At 41.3% G+C, this 23,768-nt stretch overlaps 1 protein-coding gene across 3 annotated transcripts in view; it reads left to right on the plus strand.

The window, feature by feature from the left end:
• Positions 1–23,768, plus strand: part of INTS12 (integrator complex subunit 12) — a 523,496-nt gene that overhangs the window by 229,316 nt on the left and 270,412 nt on the right. For all 3 annotated transcript variants that reach the window (XM_044061307.1, XM_044061305.1, XM_044061306.1), the window contains exon 3: positions 3,274–3,417. In XM_044061307.1, coding sequence (XP_043917242.1) covers positions 3,274–3,417 — 144 coding nt within the window. The remainder of the gene's footprint in view (positions 1–3,273; positions 3,418–23,768) is intronic.

The following is a 23,768-nucleotide window of genomic DNA, read 5'->3' on the forward strand; positions in this document are numbered from 1 at the left end:
TATACTTAAACAATTTTTTTTAAAGTTATTCTTGTTTTCTCATTTCCTTCTTCCGTCCATACTTTATTTTTAATAGTTAATACAATATCATCCGGATAATTATACATTATTGTCAATTGTACTTCGTCATCATTTTGTATCCACTGCTACTTGACATTTTATTAATTTCCTTCACTATTACATTCGTAACTAATGAGAAGATTGCACTACTAGTTGGGCAGCCCTGCTTTATTCTACATTTTGTTTTTATTTGTCCCCATTCCAGTCATTTACATTTAGTTTCACATGGTTCCTTTTATAAACAGATTTTATTACTTATAATATTTTTGCTTACATTATATGCATGCAAAATTCTCCATAATGATTTATATTAAATAATATTGTAGGCTTTATTTGTATCCCCTATCCTAACCTTCACTTCTACATTTTTATTTATGATATCAATTATTTTATTATCCTTAATAACTCTTGAATTCCTTTTCCTTTTCTTCCAAATACATTGTGGTCATATATTCCATCCATTTCTTGTAACCTTTTGTTATTATTCTCATAAAATGTTATAACCCACATTATTCAGGGTTATATTTCTCCAATTTTTTATCTCCTCTTTATTTCCTTTTTAATATAAATTTCATAACTCCTGTACATAACTCTTTCTTTATTTCCAGTTTCTAACCATTCATTCTTAACTTCTATAAAAATTATTTTTTGCCACTCCATTTCTTTATACATACCATATTCAATTCCGTCCTGTCCTGTTGCAAAATTCCTGTTAATATCTTTTAGAAGTTCATTAAATTCTTTCATAGTTATTTTTTGTTCTAAATACTCATTAAAGTTGTTTATTTAATTTTTTTAACTTTTATAAATTTGTTCTATGTTTTCTTCTCTTTTAACAAATTATTCAAGTACATATTCTTTAATTATTTCATATATTCCTTCTTGCTGTCTTATTTGCTTACCTTTCTTATTTTTTAATTTTCTTATTATTTTCATTCTTTTAGAATTTTACTGAAATATGGTGGTACCTCTTCTTTCTTTGCAAACAATATTTTTGTTTATATTTTTGTTTATTTAACAAGTTGTTAACTTTAATTTGATTTAATTTTATATATGCGTTTCTTTTTAATAAAAGGGGTTTTCTTCTGTAATAAGTCTCTGAATGTCTCTTCATTTAATATCTTGTATCTCTTTTTCTTTTTTCCTTATACATTCTAAAAACACTTTTTATATTTCTCATAAGCCACCAAACAGTCCAATTCTCATAAAACCTTCTCATATTCATAATTTTTAAGTTTTTTTCTTATAAATCTAATTCCTTTTCATTAATTCTCTTTCATAGTCTTGTATATTCTTCATTTTCCTGTACTTTAACCCATATAGCTACATGATCTAAAAATCCAGCATACTCAATTCCTTTGTTTAACTTTTAAACTATCGGCTATTAAAAAATAATCAATTTCTGTCCTAATTTCATTCCTTTTGTATGTCCAGTGGTTATTCTTCCATACATTTAACTTTACACTTCTTATAATTTCTTTAACCATTTTAACATCACAGTTGCTCTTATTTTTTCTTAAATTACAATTAGTCACCCACCACTATCATATCCATATTTACACACATATTCAAGAATATTTTTAAACATCATTTCATTCTCATTTTTGTTGCATGTACATATAAAGCTAAATCCAACATACTCCATTCTTTTTTCTTTTAAACTATCAGCTATTAAAATAATCAATTCTGTCCTAATTTCATTCATTTTGTATGTCCAGTGGTTATTCTTCCATACATTTAACTTTACACTTCTTATAATTTATTTTAACACTACAATTGCTCTTATTTTTTCTTAAATTACAATTAAAGCCACCTACCACTATAATATCCATATTTACACAGACATATTCAAGAATATTTTTAAACATCATTTCGCTCTCTTTTTTTGTTAAATGTGCATTCTGTACACATTTTCCATCTCAAGTCTATTACCATAATTCGTCCTAGTTCCATTATGGTTGCATCTAATATTTTAATGCTTTCTTGACATAATATACATATGCCTGAGCACATTTCTTTCCAGTTTTTCAGTTTGTTCTTTCTTCCTCCGTTAATAATCTGATATCTTCTAAAACAATAATATGTGCATCTACTGCAGCACACCATTGTAATATACCTATTCTCCTGTTAAGATTTTTCATACTGTTCACACTTAAAACTGATATTTTCAGCTCTTAAGAACAGTTAGTATAATAACATGTTTATCCCTTTCCTTTCTTATTTTCTCTGAGCATTGTATTTTTGAATTTTCTTTTCCTTTCTTCAACTATTTTCCCTATTGAATTCTTTTTAGTCCTTACTGTGAGCCAATTATTGTATTATTTTGACTACATTTTCAGCAAATTTCATTCCAGTTTCAGCACAAGCTGAATCAGCTATGTTTTCTCCCTGATTTTCCAGGCTACCTCCATGATTGGAACAGGAAGTCTGTTGTGTCACACACACGTTTCCCCCTACTACCAAGAGTAGGTGAATTTTCCAGATGCCCTGGACAAATTTCCCCTAATAGTATAACTACCACTTTGGGGCTTCCCTGAAAAGACACTACTAGCTTAGTGGGACTAACCTGGTGAACAAAGGATGAATTAAAAATAAATAAATAAATAAAAATAAAGTAGTACCCTGTTGCAGTTCTGTGGGAGGTGTATGTGTGTACATGTATACGTACATGACTGTGTGTGTCATTCCTGGTGCAGTATGTAAATACAGAAATGTAGTTCAGTCTTCTTGATGTATCCATTCTCAAACAACTGTACCTTATCCACATTGAGGCAATAATGGAGTATGTAGTAGAGGTGTATGTGTGTACATGTATACGTACATGACTGTGTGTGTCATTCCTGGTGCAGTATGTAAATACAGAAATGTAGTTCAGTCTTCTTGATGTATCCATTCTCAAACAACTGTACCTTATCCACATTGAGGCAATAATGGAGTTTGTTAAAAGAATAAATCACTCAGTGTCTCCATAGCTGCATATTTGTTCTAAATTACTTGTGACGTGGGCATCTTTGCTGCTTATTAGGCAAATGCTTTATTCCAGTACAGCCCAGTTTCCACTGTGTTAATATATGTTCCCTGCATGTATATCCATATTTTCAGTGCTTGCTATTTGGTTTCTTTTCTCTGAGGGTAATTTCTGGAGTAGTGTAGGGCAGAGAACATGCTTAATACACAAAAGCTGATAGTAACATTTCGATTTAAATTTCTCAGGAACCAGAATTGCCAAAAGTGCCTGTCGCTAAAGCGAGTTCCATCAAGCAGGAATCTAAACCGCCCACGTTAAGCAATAACAATGGCAAAGCTGCTGGGACTGAAAAGGTCAAGAAAGAAGCCGAGAAGAGGCCTGCTGAAAAGGTATGTGGCATCCCTAAGCAGTATGTTTGCACCAGTATACCTCCACATTTTCTTCTTCTGTGATCTGTTTTCTTTTTTTCATTAAAAAGTGCATTTAAGGTACTTGTAAGTAAATATCTTTCTCAGCCAGTATCTACAATAGAGAACCGTTGCCCTTGCCCTGACAGCAGAGTGCACTATAGGTTTTGTTTTCTAACACATTTGCATAATGAGGAATTTGTAGTGGAAAATAATACTGTTGTGCTTCTGTGCTGATATTCTGTTTTGAAAAAGATAGTGATTAGGAGACTTTTTTGTAAAGGCAGCTTGGATGTTCAATTAGTCTGCCTTACTGAATCAGCTCTTTCCTCTCACACCTCCATTTGACATAGATATATTGAGATACACTCTCAGTACATCCACTGGTAAGTTATTTTAATAAATCTTCTTGCTAAGGTAACAAATAACTTTCACACAAGACAATTCAGTATTGAATAACAAATCTGATGTCGATTTTCATTTTGTCCTCAACTGATGGGTTTGGATCTGATCCATCTGATCCGATTCGGCCATTGCTAAAGCTTGTGGAAACCGGGAATTCTCAAGCTTTTCCCTTGCCCACAATGCACCAGTCCTAATTACCTCCGATCTCATTTGCCATTCTACTGAAAAGACGTGGTTTACTGTTAGTCTCTAGCTTCATAGAGATAATTGACAGTTATTTTTCTTACATTCCATTTTCCTTACTGCTTACTATCGGTATTATCTTAAACCTTACCCAGCTTCCATTTTCATCCATTTAATAACCCCTGTCTAATTTTCTTCCCTTGATTTTTTTTTTTTTTTTTTGTACTTGTGTACTCTCCAGATACCATTGTTAGTACCTCTTCCTTTACCCAGGTAGTTCTTCTTACCATTGCTGGTATTTTTCCCTTTTTTCCTTCTGCTTTCTAAGGGAAAAAAATCGATTTTCTCCTTTCTGTGTTTAGATCCTTGTATAAAAGCTGTAAAGATGTCAGAAGAGCCATTAGGATTTAAAACTACTCAAAATGTGGGCATAAATTTCCTCTGTCTGATGCCCACACTTTATGCGTTTATGATCTGGGTCCTCCTCATCTACGGGAATATGCCACAGTGTCAATCCACACCCTTTGGTTGAAAGAAAAAATAAGATAATATTAAAAGGTCTTCTCCCATCCTCTTTCGGAGAAGCTTTTTCCGGAGGTACTTCTACTGTGTCTAGGAAATCTTCACCTCTGAGATCTACTTCATCTTCCTCAGATTCCTAAAGCAAAAGATGTAGTCTCAACCCTGGATCCAAACAGGAAAGGATGGATCCGTCCTTGACTACAAATCTGAAATTGAAAAAAAAAAAAATCATTTGATCCAACCACTTCAGATCCAAATGCCCACAGACAGGATCCGACAAGCTCCAAGTCGTCGGATCCTAGGTCTTCAGATTTGACATCCCCAGCCTTGACTTTTAGGCCCTTACTTAGAGTAAGGTACTCCCCCTCCCTGGATCCCGTACTGGACAGAGTACCTTCACCCTTTTTGGAGTGCCACAGTCTCCATCAACCCTTTCTGCTTGTTCTTCTAGAAGTTTGAGTGAAGAAGACATGGAAAGACTAGTAAAGAAAATCCTCTTAATGCAGGGACAGATTTGGGGTTCCCTCTGCTCCTACCCCTGTGGTTCAGGAGATCAAATGTCACCTCCCTCGTTGTAGGTTCCTCCTCTGACTGCAGCTGTAGCGTCAGAATCTGTAGATTTGATTTGTCTGGATTCGTCAGTTTTGAATGTGAAGATAAGATATCTTTAGATCCGAAATTAGCCCTTAGAGCTCCTGTCCCGTAGGATCCGAGAGAGTTCTTGGAGCCATAGCCTGCCTGTCAGGTCCAAGGTGTTGCATTCGACTCTTGAGATTTTTAGAGCCATCTCTACACCTTGGAGCCTCGGCACTGGACGGCTCGGCTCGGGCTTCCCCCTCGGAGAATTTGCCCTGAGAGACTACAGTGCAGAAGCATGTTTTCTTGGGTCCAATGTCCTTCTTCTCTGGGCTGATTTTTATTTGAGGCTGCAAAGGGGGTATTTTCTGCTCCGGCAGTTTTGATGGAAGCTTCCCCCTTAGATCCAAAGTCTTCCACCATGATGACCCAGCACTTAGAGCCTCACCATCTTGTTCCACTGGAACAGCCAGTACAGAAGCCCTAGGCTCCCTCTCAGGGAATTATTTCTCTTCTGATTCCTCCCTAGAGTATCCAACTGAAGAGGCCTCCACAAATAGGACATGAAAGAGGAAGCACATTGAGTCTACAGAGGAGTCCATCACCAAGGATACAGATTTCAACTAAGGTGAAGGGTCCCCATGGTCACATTCTGAAGATGTCTCATTTGGAGATGTCCTGGAAATCCTTAAAGCAGTGAGGTACCTAGACACCCAGTAACCCGACTTCTGAGGAATCTGTTCTGGAGGCTTTTGGTACTGTAACGTCTACCTCCAGAGTTACTTCGCCCTCCAATGGGCTCCTTGATTTGATCTCACAGTGGGCATGGAAGGATCCAAACATCATAGAACCCATTCCTCAGAGACCGGACAGGATAATGGCACCACCAGTAGGCAGACAGTTCTGAAGCAAGGGAGTCCCTTTTGATGCCATGTTCATTACAGCAGCCACCAAGAAGGAACTAGCCAAGGAAAGTTCCACTGCCCATTCCACCCCAACAGGGAGTCATGGGAATGGACAGATGTGGGTAGCATATATGTATGCTTCATCCATTTTTGCTGTGAGGTTTTCAACTACTTGGCACATTTTACCAGATTCATAGGGATTTGATTAAGGAGTTATCAAATAACCACTCAGGTGCTGTTTCAGAGGATGTTCAGGTGTCTGTAACTTCCCAGCTAATTACCTTTCAGTCCATATCCAGTTCATCCATAAGGATGATCTCAAATGTAGCAAAGAGAACTTCAAGGGAAGCAGATTCTTGCATTTCCATAAGGAGACATGCTTGGATGTGCCTTTGTGAGTTTGCGTAGCCCTTCAAGTCCTCTTTTGTCAATGCCCCCTTTGATGGACATCTTTATTTGGTCACAAGGTAAAGGGCACTTTATTCAAGTGTGAGAAGAATAGAAAGACCCTGTCTGCTGTGAGCATCCATTTTTCGACCCCTCAATGAACCTTTTCCAGGAATCAGCAAGGTAATCAGAAAATGTGGTTCAAAAAGTCTCAGGGTCCTTTCCTGGACACACGTGGAGGAGGTTCGCCAGAGGCAAAGGAGGGAACTGCAATGGATGTCGCCACATATGTGGCAGAGGTGGCCCACAGAACTAGGGTTCTAGGGAATCATTCTTTGATGAACCCTACCAGTGCTCCTGAAAGGAGTCCTGATTGTCCACCTCTGGAGGCAGTCGGGTGATTATTATCCCGACTCCAGAGAGCCTGGCTAGATATAACAAAAGATACTTTGGTACAGAGGATCATTTCCAGAGAACTTATAGTACCCTTTTCCTTTCCACCTCCAATCTTAAGAAACATCCCAGATGTTCCACCCTGTCAGAGGGAACAAGCAGCAATTCAAATACAAAAGCTGTTAGAAAAAAAGTCATCCAACAGATCCCACCAGACCAAATAGAATCTGGAACTTATTCAAGGCTCTTTTTAGTGCCAGAGAAAACAGTAGACGTGAGACCAATTCTGGATCTCAACACACTAAACAAGACTATTCAAAGAAGCAAATTTTGGATGGTCACAGTTCAGTCCATTCTCCCCTTTTTGGGCAGGGACTGAATGTGCTCGATAAACCTTCAAGGTGGGTACTTCATATAAATATGAACAGACGATCCAGAAGGTATTTACGTTTCTGGCTGGGAGCTAGTCATTACCAATTCTGAGTACTGTATGGAGTCACTATAGCCACCAGGGTGTTTACTTAATGCCTGGCAGTAATAGCAGCTCATCTCAAACTGCAGGAATTCCAAGTGTTTCCATACTTAGATGACTGGCTCATATAAACACTGATCAGACATCAGTTCATATTGGTAAAGGACCAGGATGTTCATCGTGTTTCACTGTTGCAGTCATTACACTTGGGTTATCCTGCTGGCAGGCTACCCGCAGTCGGCCTGAATTCCAAAGTCCTGGTCCGGCGTCGGTTGCTGTACCCTCTTCCCTGACGTCAGTGCGCCAGGGGTATATAAGATGCAGCCAACGCCATTTTCTTCAGTCTTTCTTGCCACGCGGTGCCTGAAGCAAAAGCAGTTGCAAGTGCCGGTTGGCCGACTCCTGAGATTTTCGAAATTGAATTTCAGATCCGAAGTCTTCAATAAAGCAAAGTACCCCATTGGGGAAACTTTTTCTTGCTCCAGACTGATGTCAGTAAATGTTAACAGTTGTAATTCTTGTGGGAAGCAAATACCTCATAAGGATTTTCATTCTTACTGTATTCCTTGCCTAGGGCCTGACCACGATGTTGTTAGTTGTCGGTTTTGTGCTAGATTCAACCAACGCACTATTAAGCGTCTGTTCGATTTTGCTTTACATTATTTTGGCCGAAGGTTTAACTATATAATGCCGTTGGAACAACCGACGACTGGAGTTCATAAAAAGCGCAAGGACAAAGAAAAAGACAGGCATCCGAGGTCCGAAAACGATGACGAAGCCTCTTCTAGGCCAGTTGCTGGTTCGCCGGTTTTCAGTGAGGTGCTTTCGCAGCCCCTGACACCCGCTACCTCAGAGCCACAGACTGCCTCCGACTCCCACGTGGAGACAGCTAGGCCTCTGGAAACTCAAGGTATTGGGCTTACGGAAACAATTCCCTCAGATGGGTCTGGAGCCGCTGAGCAGGCATCAGCTTCTGAGGGTGTTTTCAGACCTGCACAGCTTACTATCAAGATCACTTCAGCAGCCAAGGCAAAGTCTAAAACACCTTTAAAGACAAAGAAACCAGTACAGCATTCTCCTGGACAGTCATCCATGCCAAAGAAACAGATTCTCAAAATGGCCGAGGACCTAATTACTTTGATCAGGGGTTCCCATCCCCCTCCTGATAAAAGGCCTAGGCAAGACACTGACTATGCTCCTCTGACCAGGTTTCTATTTCTTCTGATTCCTCTTCAGAACAGGGATGTTCTCTTACTCCCTATGAGAGGACTCTGATGCTGAAGAATCTATCCCTTCAGCCTCTCCTCCTGAGGACTACTCTTTTGGGGAAACCCTGCATACCATGAGGGAGCATTTCCATTGGGGGAGCCAGGATTATTCAGAATCCAAGAAAAGTCTCAGAGATTTTCTTTTACTGCCTCAGCACAGGCCTCTTGCTATCCCCCCTGTACTAGATATTGTTGATGATGTATTTTCTGAATCCAGTTTGTCTCCTGATTCTTTACCCCTGCACCAATTAAGCCAGGTAGGTACTACAGGATTCCAGATTCTCATAAATTTCTTTGTAAAAGCCCTGCTGCTGACCCAGAAACTATTTCTTAGGGTCCTTTTCAGACCATTTGTTTTTTTTTAAGATTATTTTGGGTTATTATGGTTTGCACCAGAACAGGTACAGGTAGCTTACATCCTTCTAAGTTGGCTGATGCTGATTGAGGGCTCAGTGTCTGTTATTCTAAAGTGTATTAATTCTGGTTTAAGCACTTGGGCTTCAGGCCAGTTATGCCACATAACACAAGCACTCAGCAAGTCCAAAAGTACCTCGGTCATTTGTCATTGTCCATGCTGGTGTGAATGACTTGGAGACTCACTCCTCCGACTACATGAAAAAGAGACACAGAGGAGCTTGATCTGATGGGCTGGCTGAAGTATGTGACCTTGAGTGACATCTTACTTTCTACAGAATGATGCCCACAATGCCACAGACAAGATGATCAATTTCAACAACAATTGGCTTTAGTTATTCAAGTTCATCAAGGGGATCAATGCCTGTCAGCCTGGGATGACATACCGACAAACCATGATGCTTAGGGGGGCGGGCTGCCCTGTCACCCCTGGGCTCAGAAGTCTAAACCATGCCTTTTCGAAACTCTCCTTAGCATGGAGAACATTGATATCTGTGCAGTAACAGGTAACAAGGCTCCCCGAGCACCACCACACTACACCACAGCACCTCGCTCACTCCATGCTTGCCCCCCCCCGCTTGGACCGAACCACAGAGAGTGGGGGGGATCATCATTAAGTCAAAGATACCCCACACCTCCAGGTGGTGGCGCAGCCACGAAGCATCAGAGACTATCCCCAAATAAAATCTATCCCAGCAGAGTGCTAACCCCCCCGACCAACCATATACAATAGTAACCATAAATAGCTAGCAAAGCAACATGACAACAAAAAATCCCAAACCAGGCATCTCTGATTAGTAAGAGCAAAAACTCACGGCACTCATAAAACTCAAATAAAGCCAGCTTCTGAGAAAATAAATTGCACAGGACACTAAGGATAATCCAAAAGAGTGGCTTTTTAGAACAGTGGTCCTGAATTCCTAGACTGCTCAGGTGCCTCAGCAAATCCCAAAAAAACAACACCCAACCCAACAACAGACACTAGCCAGGTCTCTTACTTCAGCTGCCAGAAAAACCCCCCTCCTCACCAAAAGGGCAATATCTATCCCAGCAGAGTGCTGCGCCCCCGACATTTCAGATGCTCAGGTAGAATCTTAGCCTCTCCAAAGCAAAACACACAGCATCTTTGGGACCAGACCAAAGGGGTCAAGGCTTCCACTGCAAAAAACCCTGTTCCCTCTGATAGGGATTCTAGAGTACTGGACATGGGGGAACAAAGTTTACACCTCTGCTACTTTAGCTGTAAGGGCTTTAAACTGCCAGTTTCACATGCTTAAATATCAACAATACCTAATGTCTTTGCTAAAACAGAAAATGCTTACAAGCGCTGAATGTCCTGAGAACAAGGAAATGCAGGATTTATTGCATGCAGCTGAACAAGTGGGAAAGCATACTTTGCAGTGTGGTTTTGATTCATTAGAGGCATCTTGCAGAGCCGCAGTTACAGGTTCTGTCATTCAAAGGCATGCTTGGTTAAAAGAACAGAGTTTACCTGATCATGTTAAAGCAAAATTATTGGATGCTCCATTACAGCATGATTCTTTGTTTGGTGTTAAGGCAGAAGAGGTGTTAAAGAAAATAAAGGATAAAGCAAAATCAATGCAGACAGTAAAGGATTTCTTACAGGTGCAGCCACCTAGATTTAGCAGGAAGTGGCCTTCTAAAAATTGGTCCTTTCCAGTCTGACAGGCCACAAAGAGGCAGATACAGACACCCAAAAGGCAGATCTTATCCCCAAGGCTCATACAGACCTAAACAATGGGGTGCTTCAGCCCCCAAAGGTGGAAAAGACGAATCACAACCTTATAGGAAACGGTCCCAATGACTTTCCTCTACAAATGCCAAGCACTTACCTCTTGGCAGCACCCTTAGGAGGAAAACTAGCACTTTTCTCACAGAATTGGCACATGATCACCCAGGACAAATGGGTACTGAATATTGTTTCTCAAGGTTACACTTTCACACCCTAACAAGGTCAAAAGGTATGCCAGACCTGCCACACAATCAATGGGCAGAGGCACAAAAACAAATTTTTGCTCTCAAGGACATGAGAGGGTTATTCAAAAAGTACCACAGCAAGAGCAGGGGCAAGGATTTTACTCAAGACTTTTCTTGGTACCCAGAAAGGACAAAGCCTGGAGACCAATACTGGATCTGTCTATTTGAAATACTTTCCTGGACGTTCCAAAATTCAGAATGTTGACACTGCAACAACTTCTACCCATGCTGGGCAAGAAGGCTTGGCTAGTTACTTTGGACCTCAAGGAGGCATACCTGCATGTCCCAATCGGACAATCTTTTGAGAAGATACCTCAGATTCATAGCTGGCTCAATGCATTACCAATTCTCTGCACTGCCCTTTGGCTTATCTACTGCGCCCAGGGTCTTCACAAAATGCCTGGCACCAGTAATTGCATTTTGCAGACAAAAAGGAATTCAAATATATCACTACTTGGACGACTGCCTTATTCAAGCAGAGAGCAGGGACATTCTTCTAAAGCATCTGGCGTTTGTAAAAAGATTACTAATTTGCCTAGGGTACACAGTAAATGAAAAGAAATCCAAACTAGTGCCCTCTCAAGAGATAATATTCCTGGGTGCAAGCTTAAATACAACTGCCCAGATGGCTTATCTCACGCCAGACAAACAAAGGCAACTGACTCATTACTTTCAAATGATGGCAACAAAGACCCAGCTACCTGCAAGAAAAATTCTTCAGGCTTTGGGCTTCATGGCATCCTGCATTCTGCTAATTCCATATGTAAGACTGCATATGAGGAAGCTACAATGGTATCTAAAAAGTGTTTGGACTCAACATTGCCACATCCTGGAAACAATAACAACCCTTATTCCCTGCCTGCAACAGGAGTTTCGATGGTGGGCACTGGCCTGTCACCACAACAAAGGACAGCCTTTCACTTTACCCACAGCCAGGCAGACACTAACAACAGATGCATCGGATTATGCCTAGGGGGCACACATGGCAGGAAAATGTATTTAGGGCACATGGCCCGCGGACCAAATGCATCTTCATATCAATCAAAAATAGATGCTAGCTGTACAGAATGCCCTGACAGCCTTCAAGGATCGACTACATCCAGGACAGCTATTGCTAAAGACCGACAATACTACAGTTATGTGGTACATAAACAAGCAAGGAGGCACACATTCCTACCCCCTCTGCAGGCAAGCCATGACTTTGTGGAACACAGCACTGACCTATCAAGTACATCTGCAGGCAGAATTCCTGCCAGGAAAGAAAAATACTCTGGCAGACGAACTAAGCAGAAACCTCATGGACCCTCACGAGTGGAAACTAGATCCACAGGTCTTCAGCATGATAACAAGGAAATGGGGATGCCCAGACATAGATCTTTTCACCTCCCCTCACAACTGCCAACTACAGAGATTCTGCACAAGGACTTATCACTCACAAGCATTGAAATTGGATGCTCTGTCATTTAGCTGGAAAACCCTAACAGTTTAGATGCCTTTCCACCACTGCCTCTCCTCCCCAAGGTTCTCCAAAAAGTCAGACAAGAGAAGCCAAAAATGATTCTGATTGCCCCAGACTGGCCACGCCAGCACTGGTACCCAATCCTAAAGAGCTTGTCTCAAGGCCTAGCCTGGACTTTATCTCAAATTCCTCATCTTCTGACTCAACAAAACAATCAGATCCTGCACAGCCAACTCAGAACCTTAAATCTGGCTGCATGGCAAATAATATAGCCACTCAGAACACACCTCTCTCTCAAGCTGTTATGGATGTCATTTTGGAAGCCAGGAGGCCCAGCACCAGGAAATCTTATGCAGAAAAATTGAAGATATTCTGTGCGTGGAACCAGGCACAAGAACTTGAACCACTTGTTCCAACTATTCCTCAGATTTTACAATACCTAACTGAGATGCTGGACAAAGACCTATCCGTCTCTTCAATTAAGATCCATGCCTCTGCCATTTCAGCTCATTACAATACGGAACCTCCTATTTTCTCACATCCACTACTAAGACAGTACCTCAGAGGGGCAAAAAACATAAGACCCCCAAGGAGTGCACCAATACCTACATGGGACCTCAACTTTGTCTTGGAAAAGCTCACACTGCCTCCTTTTGAGCTAGCCAATACAGCTGAGATAAAATACTTATCATGGAAAACTGCTCTGCTCCTAGCAATAACTTCATCAAGAAGAGTCTCAGAGTTACAGGCATTAATGGCAGTGGAACATTTTATCATTTTTCATCCGGACAGGGTTTCTCTAAGGACAAACCCAACATTTATGCCAAAGGTAGTATCCAGTGTGTCTCTTAACCAAACCATTAATTTGCCAACATTTTATCCAAATCCCTAGAATAAAGGAGAGAGACTTCTGCACTCTTTGGACATACACAGGCAGCTAGCTTCTACTTGGACAAAACAAAAGCTTTCAGAAAAACTGAGCAACTGTTTGTAGCATATGCCGCAGGATCACAAAGCAGACTATTTCAAAATGGATAGGACACTGCATTCATTCCTGCTATGCACAGCATGGCAAATCAGTGCCTAAGAATATTAGGCCACATTCTACCAGGGCAGCAGCCACTTCAGCAGCCTTTCTCAGAGAAGTACCAATCAAGGAAATTTTGGAGGCTACAACTTGGAGTTCAGTGCACACTTTAACAAAGCATTATCACTTACCTCTTTACCCTAAATCCAGAGCAGGCTTTGCCACTGCAGTTCTGCAGGGCCTCATAGCCACTCCTAATCCTATTTAGACCCAGCCGCCCTACCTCAGCTTTGGGATTCAACCCAAGTGTAATGACTGCAACAGTGAAACACGATGAACATAGTACAGTTGTGTACCTACCGTAAATGTAGATGTTCGAGTGTATTCACTGTTGCAGTCCAGGTTACCCACCATCCATCCCCCTTTCTTTGCTGGGACTTATCTATTTTTCTCTATCCTATACAACCTATGTGGTGTATTTGCTTGTAGATGATGGTATTGTTTATTTTAGTGTATGTTTTTATAAGCAATATGTATTGCCTACCTTCTTGGAGGCACCTGACATCTGGGGCAAGAAAAACTGAAGAAAATGGCGTCCGCTGCATCTTGTATACCCCTGGCGCACTGACGTCAGGGAAGAGGCGACAGCAACCGACGCCAGACCAGGACTTTTGAATTCAGGCCGACTGCGGGTAGCCTGCCAGCAGGATAACCCAAGTGTAATGACTGCAACAGTGAATGCACTCGAACATCTACATTTATGGTAGGTACACAACTGTACTTTCTCTAGACTTGCTTGTTTCTGGGGATAACCATAAACTATGAAAAATCTCATCTATAACCTACCCAGAGCCTAGAGTTTATAGGAGCAATTCTCAATAAGAAAACTGCCATTGCATCCCTACCATTAGTTCAAACAATAAAGTCACAAGTCAAAAAGTTAAGATGCAATGGCACGATTTCAGCCGATCTAGTCCTTCAAGCTATGGGATCAATGGTGGCAGCAGTAACATTAGTGCAGCTAGCCAGATTTTACATGAGAATTCTTCAGTGGATGCTAGCTACACAATGGTCAATTTCTTACCAGTTTGTGTTACCAACCTCCCCCCCCCCCCAGCACAAGGCCATAGGGACCACAGATGCTTCCCTGTTAGGGTGGCGGGCATTATATGGGTAAGACAGTCCAAGACACCTTGTTCCCTGAGGAGGCCAAATTGCATAATTGTCCTAGAGATGAGAGCAGTGCTGTTAGCACTGCAGTCATTCCAGATTTCACACCCCTTATGGACCATTGCAATACAAATGGATAACATGTTAGTGTTTTGGTACATCAAACAAGAAGGAACCAAGTACTACCCATTATGTCAAGAAGCTCTCAGGGTGTGGCAGTGGGCGATCTTTTCCAACAGCTTTCTATTAGCATCCAATGTGATAGCAGACACAAATTGAGCAGGTGCATTCTTCTACCCCACGAATGGTCCCTTAACAATAAAATTGCAGACATGATTTTCTGTCAATGGGGGCCAGCAATGCTGCAGTCTATTTGCTTCCCCCCTGAACAACAAATACAGCAGCTACTTGGAAGGGGAATCTCCGAGGGATGCTCTGCTTCATGATTGACCCCCCGCCCCCGGTCTCCTGTATGCATATCTGTCCATTCCTTTAATTCCCAAATTCCTTCAGAAAGCTGACAGGCTAAAGAGCAAAGTAATCCTCATTGCTCCATATTGGCCTTGACAGATTTGGTTTCCCTTTCTTTGACCTCACTTGATCAGCCACCTTGGTTTCTGGATCCAACTCTGGACCTCCTGCCTCACCCAACAGACATGATGCACCCAGATTTGACAAACCTCAGGCTTGACTGCCTGGCTTCTCCAGTTCCATTGATAGCTGGGCAACTACTGCTGTCTTCCCTGTCCAGCATATTTTGATGTCTTCCCATAAACCTTCCACCAGGCAACTTTACTCCAGCAAATGGATTTGTTTTTTTGGGGGGATCAAAAACTTAACATTGAACCATTTACACCTCCCATGCATAAGACATCTCGTTCATGAAGGAGTTTGTCCTACAGTTCTAGTCCATTTAACAGCAATATAAAATTTTCATTTGGGATAAGTGGCTCATCAGTAGCATCTCATAAATTAAGCAAGGCATTTTTAAGAAGCATACTACTCTTAAGGCCTCCCTTTAAATATCATACTCCTCTGTGGGACCTAAATTTCATGCTGCAGTACCTTGTTCAACCCCCATTTGAGCTCGGTTACCTGTGACTTTAAATTGCTTTCATGGAAGACAATTTGCTTAGTAGCTATTACTTCTTCCAGAAGAATTTCCAAGATCCAAGCATTATCCTCAAAACCCCATACTTGATTTTTTATAAGGACAAGGTGACTTTACATACCAATACATCATTCCTTCCAAAGGTAGTGTGAGAATCCAATACTAATCAGTCTTTTGATTTGCATGTATTCTTCCCCAGATTTTCTAACAAAGGTGAATATTATTGGAAGTCCACAGGCAGTTATGTTTTTATTTATATAGGACTAAGAACTTCAGAAAATTGAATCAACTGTTTGTTTCATTTACAGAACCCACTTTGGGTAAACCAGTTACCAAAGTTACACTACCTAAATGTATAACAAATTGCATTTTCTTTGTGTATAACAAATTGGGTGTCACTCTGCCAAAAACTATTCATGCTCATTTTACTAGATCCATGGCAACTTCCTCAGTATTTCAGTTCAGTGTGTCCATGGATGATATTTGTGCAGCAGCTACTTGGGCTACTCCCCGTACATTTATTGTTCATTACAAGTTAGATGTGGTCTCCAGAGGAAGGGCATAATTTTGTTCTGTGGTGCTCAGGAATATCCTTCCTAGAGTCCACCCTGGAAGTTGGCTAGCTGGGGAGTCTGTCCCATCAGTTGAGGACAGAATGAAAATTGACAACATCTAAAGGTCTAAAGACATACATCTGGAGCGTTTCTCCCCAGGCCTCCACTGAAAATACGCTCTGTCCTAGTTGGATTTTTCCCGATCAACAAATGTTAAATAAAAAGAAGTTGTGTACTCACCATAACGTTCCATCTGTGATATCCATTTTCATTCTTCCTTAACTCCCTTCCCACCAAACCCCCCCCCATCCGTAAGACGTCTAGAAGAATGAGTAATATAAGGCATACATGCCTTATTATTATTACTATTATCATCATCATCATTTGTATAAAGACTTCAGAGATAGCTTTTCCATAATGAGTTCCATCTTTTATTTTTTCTAAGCAGCAAACAAGATCTGGGGTAATTGGGGTTAGTGCATTGTGGGTAAGAGAGAAGCTCGAGAGTTCCTGGTTGCCACGAGCTTTAGCAGCGACTGAGTCAGATCCGAGGGATTGGATCTGAACCCATCAGTTGAGCAAGTATGAAAATGGACAACACAGATAGAACGATGTTCTTCGTTTTCCATTGCTGCAGTCCTTACTATTGGGTATAGTCCGCGTCCAGTCGGCCCGAATACCAGAGTATAAGGCTGACGTCGGTCAGGGCGCATTAGACTGACGTCAGTACGTCAGGGTACTAATGCGCATGACCGACGTCATATCCTCAGTCTTTTTTGCCGCATGATCCGATGCAGAAGCAGTTTTGCGAGTGCAGGTTGGCGTTCTGAAATATTTCCGAAACCGGAGTTTCAGACCGAAACAGAGTTGGCTAAGTACCCCGTTGGGGAACATTTTGTTTTTTTCTTGCCTCAGTATTTTACCGTATGTCAGAAAAAGTGAATAACTGTATTTCTTGTGGGAAACAGATACCTCATAGGGATTACCATACATTGTGTATACCTTGTTTAAGGCCTGAGCACGACGTTGTTGGTTGCCGCTCTTGTGCTAGGTTTAACAAACGCACTATTAAGAGGAGGTTAGACTGTGCCAGGTTAGTGTTTGGGAAGCGTTGTAATTATAAAATGCCGTCGGATGCTCCGACGCCCGCTTCGTCCAAGAAGCGCAAGGACAAAACAGTGAAGCCTAGGGTTGATGAACCGGCAGTCCCGGACGTCGGTTCTTTAGAAGGCTCAGTGGAGCCAGAGGTTTTGCCAGGAGTTTCCATGGAGTCTCAGGCAGAAACTTTATTGTTACAGGATGTGCCTTCTCAGGAGGTAGGCCAGGCTGAGGGGGCCTCTCAGGTATCTGTTCTTCCCTCTCTTCCCAAGGTAGTTAGAGCCTCTCCTTCTGTTGCCAAATCTTCTTTGAGAGGTAGGCCTAGTTCAGCTTCAGGGGGGCCTTCTCCTAGCATTTCGGGTTCTGTACCTAAGAAACATATGCTTAAAATGGCAGAAGATTTGATTACTATGATTAGAGGTTCTATGCCCCCGCCTGATAAGAGGCCTAGAGTGGAACCGGAGTTTGATAGTTTTGAACAGTGTTCAGAGGCTTCAGAGTCTTCTGCGGAAGACTTGCAGGAGTATCCTACTTATTCTGATTCTGATGTGGATGATTCCACTCCTACAGCTTCTCCTCCTGAGGATTTCTCATTTTCAGAGACTCTGCATTCCATGAGGGAGCACTTTAAATGGGAAGGCCAGGATTACTCTGATTCCAGGAAAAGGCTTAGGAATTCTTGTTTTACCCCAGCATAGGCCCTTAGCTATTCCTCCTGTGTTGAATGTGGTGGAAGATGTTTTTGCGGAGGCTTCTCTGAACCCTGACTCTTTGCCTCCTGCTCCTGTTAAGCCTGATAGGTATTATAGGGTGCCCGAAGCTCATAAGTATTTGTTTAAGAGTCCTAGGGCAGACCCAGAAACTATTTCTCAAGGGCCTAAAGGTGTTAAGGCCTCTGTGGTTAAAAATCCTGTTCCCACTGATAAAGAGGCAAGGGCTTTGGATAGGTGGGGAAAGAAAGTGTATACTTCTTCCACTCTAGCCATGAGAGCGTTGAATTGTCAGTTTCACATGCTAAAATATCAGAATTATCTCCTTTCACAATTAAAATCTAAGGTGGATGCTTTGGCGGAAGGTATTGAGTGTAAAGAGTTGCTGGATTTGGTTCATGTGTCTGAACAAGTGGGTAAGCATTCTTTGCAATGTGGTTTTGATGCTGTACAGGCCTCCTCGAGGGTGGCTGCTACTAGTTCTGTTCTTCGCAGGCATGCCTGGTTGAAGGATCAGAATTTAGCTGAGCATGTTAAGACAAGGATTTTGGATGCTCCTTTACAGTCTGATGTATTGTTTGGATCGCCTGTGGAAGCAGTTTTAAAGAAAATGGAGGACAAAGCTAAGTCTATGCAAACTGTTAAAGATTTTTTGCAGGTGCAGCCACCGAAGTTTAGTAGAAATTGGCCTGCTAAGGGGTGGACATATCCTGCTTATGATTCCCAGTCTAGGGTAGGTCTAGACGTGGTAGGGGCAGGGCTCAAGGTTCTTTTAGGCCTAGTACAGAGAGTTCACCTGCTCAGACTTCTGGTGAGGGCAGGGGTCAGTCCTTTCGTAAACAGACCCAATGACCTGTCTTTTCAGCTGCCAGTAGATTCTCGTCTGGCAGCTCCTTTGGGAGGAAGACTGTCTCTTTTCAAAGAAAATTGGGATTTAATCACTCAAGACAAATGGGTGTTGGATATCATTCACCACGGTTACAGATTTTATTTCCATACAATGCCCCCTTTCAAAGGCATGCCAGACGTTCCTCCTCCACAAAGAAAGGAGGCTCACAAGCAAGTTTCTCAGTTACTCCAGATGGGGGCCATTCAGCCAGTCCCTGTATCAGAAAGGGGCCTAGGATTTTATTCTCGCCTGTTCCTAGTACCAAAGAAGGAGAACACGTGGAGACCAATTTTGGATTTATCTATCCTCAACACTTTTCTGGACATTCCCAAGTTCAAGATGTTGACGTTACAACAGCTTTTACCTCTGCTGGGCAAAGATCACTGGATGGTAACGTTAGATCTCAAAGAAGCTTACCTTCATGTGCCTATAAGGCTAAGTTGCAGGAAGTATCTGCGGTTTCGAGCTGGAAATTCTCATTATCAGTTCTCTGCATTGCCCTTTGGCTTATCTACTGCCCAGAGTATTCACAAAGGTTCTGGCTCCAGTGATAGCTTACTTCAGGCTTCAAGGAATTCAAATCTATCCTTACTTGGACGACTGCCTGATTCTGGCTCAAGAAAAGGAAGACCTTCTACAGCATCTGGAATATGTTATAGCAGTGCTAAGATGCCTAGGGTATTCTGTGAACGAAATAAAGTCCAGTCTAGTACCCTCTCAAGACATGTGCTTTCTGGGTGTGAGACTGAATACAGCAGCCCAGATGGCCTTTTAACCCCGGACAAACAAAAGAGTCTGTCACTTTACTTCCATCAACTATCTCATCAGTCCGTGCTGACTGCAAGGACAGTCCTTCAAGCATTAGGGTTCATGGCATCTTGTATTCTGGTGCTTCCCAATGCCAAACTGCATATGAGGAAGCTACAATGGTATCTCAAAATGTCTGGACACAGCACTGCCAGGATTTGGACACTGTCATTCAAATAATACCTTGCCTTCAGAAAGAATTCTTGTGGTGGGCTCAGGAATGTCACCTAAACAAGGGACTCTCTGTGACCCGCCAGAGGCAAGTCAGATTTTAACGACAGATGCCTCGGACTTTGCTTGGGGAGCTCATCTAAATGGAAAGTGGATACAAGACAAGTGGCCTGCCAGACTACAGCATCTGCATATCAACATGAAGGAGATGTTAGCAGTCCAGTTTGCATTAATGGCTTTCAAGGAGTTACTTCTTCCAGGGCAGGTGTTGATTCTAACAGACAACACAACTGTCATGTGGTACATCAACAAGCAAGGGGGAACACATTCTTATCCTCTATGCAGGCAAGCAATGATTTTATGGGAGACTGCGCTAAGCTTGCAACTAACTCTTCAGGCAAGGTTTCTGCCAGGAGCACAGAACTCCTTAGCAGATGTGTTAAGCAGACAAATCATGGATCCCCACGAGTGGAAACTGGATCTTCATGTATTTCAGAAATTGACAGTGTCATGGGGAACTCCAGACATAGATCTGTTCGCTTCTCCACTAAACCACCAGCTGCCAAAGTATTGCACAAAGGGGTTTCATCACACAGCTTGGAAAGTGGATGCTCTGTCTTTCAGTTGGAAAAACCTTCATGTGTATGCCTTTCCACCTCTGCCTCTTCTTCCAAAGGTACTATTAAAGGTCAGACAAGACAGGCCAAGGATGATTTTGATAGCTCCAGATTGGCCTCGCAACACTGGTACCCACTACTACGGAGTCTGGTAAAGAAGCCTCCATGGCCTTTACCTCTGATTCCTCATCTGTTATCTCAGAAGGACGGTCATCTGCTCAATGTCAAGCTTCACTCTCTTCATCTAACAGCCTGGCATATTCTGTGTTGAAACACAGCAGGTCTCAACTTCCTCAACAAGTTTTAAATGTGATTATGGAAGCTAGAAGACCTAGTACAAGGAGAGTGTACGCAGAAAAATGGAAGAGGTTTTTATTTTGGAGTACAGCAAAGAATTTGGAGATTTCTGAGCCTAATTTGAGTGTGGCTCTTCAATATCTTACTGAGTTATTGGACAAAGGTTTGTCCTTCTCTTCCATTAAGATTCATGCTGCAGCAATTTCAGCTCACTATGATTGTGACCCACCTTTGTTTTCGCATCCTTTGTTCAAGCAGTTTCTTAGAGGGCAAAGAATATAAGACCCCCACGTAGAGCTCCTACTCCTGCTTGGGATCTCAATTTTGTGTTGGAAAAACTTACTCTTCAACCTTTTGAGCCTGCAGCTACTGCTGAATTGAAATACTTGTCATGGAAGACTGCTTTTCTGTTGGCTATTACTTCTGCAAGAAGGGTGTCTGAGTTGCAGGCCCTTATGGCAGTAGAGCCCTTTTTGATTTTCCATAAGGATAGGGTATCATTACGTACTAATCCTTCCTTTATGCCTAAGGTGGTTTCTAGTGTGGCTTTAAACCAAACTATTCATTTGCCTACGTTTTATGCAGAGCCTCAAAATAAAGGGGAAAAGATTTTGCACTCTTTAGATGTACACAGGCAATTGCGTTATTATTTAAGCAGGACTAAGGATTTTAGGCAGTCTCAGCAGTTGTTTGTTTCTTTTGCTTTGAGTTCACAGGGCAAGCCTGTGTCAAAACAAACTATTTCTAGGTGGATTGGCTTTTGCATTGCATTTTGTTATTCCCATCATGGCAAGGAGATTCCAGCTGGGATTAGGCCTCATTCCACTAGGGCTACTGCCACTTCAACAGCATTTCTAAGGGGGGTGGCAACTAAGGATATTTTGGAAGCAGCTACTTGGAGTTCAGTGCATACTTTCTCTAAGCATTATCACCTTCCTATCTACTCTAAGTCTAGGGCTGGTTTTGCCACAGCTGTTTTGCAAGGCATGTTGTCAGCTCCTACTTCTTTATGATTTGCCAGCCTCCCTTACCTCTGCTTTGGGATTCTACCCAATAGTAAGGACTGCAGCAATGGAAAACGAAGAACATAGTACAGTTTTGTATCTACCATAAATGTAGATGTTCGAGGATTCCATTGCTGCAGTCCAATTTACCCTCCCTCCTTCCCCTCTGTGTTTAGGGGTGGTTGTGTAGGTGAGTTTACATGCTTACATTTTTGTATATATTCTTGTATATATTGTACATGTTTTTGGTGCAGGTATTTTGGGCCTTGTCTTTTTAGGGTCTTCTGACATCTGGGGCAAGAAAAGACTGAGGATATGACGCCGGTCATGCGCATTAGTACCCTGACGTACTGACGTTAGTCTAATGCGCCCTGACCGACGTCAGCCTTATACTCTGGTATTCGGGCCGACTGGACGCGGACTATACCCAATAGTAAGGACTGCAGCAATGGAATCCTCGAACATCTACATTTATGGTAGGTACAAAACTGTACTTTATGGTGAGTACATAACTTCTTTTTTCCTTTATTGCACACAGAAACAAATATATGGGAGAATAGCAAGTCAAGGTTCCGTCTCCTCGAACTCCAGAATTCATTATTTTTATATTTTCTTTCATTAAATGCTACATTATTGTAACAATAATAGAACAAAGACCTATAAAAATGAACACTGCAACGTACATTTTGCTAAGATCTTTCATACTAGCTGTTTGACATTCCACATTGGGTACGAGTTTCAAATTCCATGATAAAAGTTTCTACTTAGAATAAGTCTTGCACTTTACTTTTCTAACTTTTTCAGCACTTTCTAATATTAGACATGAAGTAATTCTACAGGTATATACTGAAGAACATTCAAGATTTCTTTCTGCTTATGAAATCATATTAGAAATGAAATCCAAGCACTAACATTTGTATGAAGATTTAATGATGTAAAGCATATTTCGAACCATAATAACTTTTTTGACTGGATCATGACAGGTTTTTAGATGAACATTCACACTTTTATTTGCTTTTAGACATTTTTTTTACATGCTGGTGTGTTTTGTCTCTGATATGAACAATCTTTACTCATTTGATTTAAAGATGTAGTGTTATATACAATGGAAGCATACCTGCATCTTAATGGGACAAAAATACAATCTGAATAATGTAATTATTAGTAATACATTTTATACTGTGTATATTTTTACTTTTTTGATCCAGTATATAGATTATCATATATTTAACTAAAACCTAGCAACACGTCATTTTTATTTTTTACTGTACTATGATTTTTACTGAGTGCGGTCTGTGACAGTGATTTAATTTTATGCAGTTGTAAGATTATTTTTTAAAGATTTTAATAATTTTAAAATGCATGTTTTAATTGAAAGAAAACAGCCTAACATGATAATTATAATGACAATAAGCATGAAAAACTTTAAAATCCCTCCACCCCATTTAGAGAAAATGTTGGTTAACCATGCTCATTGGGAACTGTCAGCTTTTTTTCATGTGAATATTTAGTAACTTTTTAAAATTATTTTTAGGTGGCTACAGATGGCACCATTGTTATTAGAAATAAGAGCATCAGTTTGGATTACTTCACACATACCTATTTTTCATGCAAGGGCAAATTTGAGTGCCGTGTGGTTCTGTAGCATCACAGTGCAGATTGCAGTCCAATTTTGGGTTATTAAATTAATAGACTCAAAACTGTAATTACTTAGTATTTTTAGGAGTTTAGACAGCTTTTTAAGCTTCCAGATGGGCTTTACTGCCCCATAAGCAGGTACAGCGCCTACTTCAGAAATGACTCCATCATTGAGATTCATGTGAGCAAGCCCTTTAAAAGCATTTTTTGTACAGCATTATGATGTACCCAGGAGGCTTTTATTTTGCCATCTGGGTT

The sequence above is a fragment of the Protopterus annectens genome, chromosome 2.part0 (assembly GCF_019279795.1).
Source record: "Protopterus annectens isolate FY-2018-M chromosome 2.part0, PAN1.0, whole genome shotgun sequence".
Classification (NCBI taxonomy): domain Eukaryota; kingdom Metazoa; phylum Chordata; order Ceratodontiformes; family Protopteridae; genus Protopterus; species Protopterus annectens.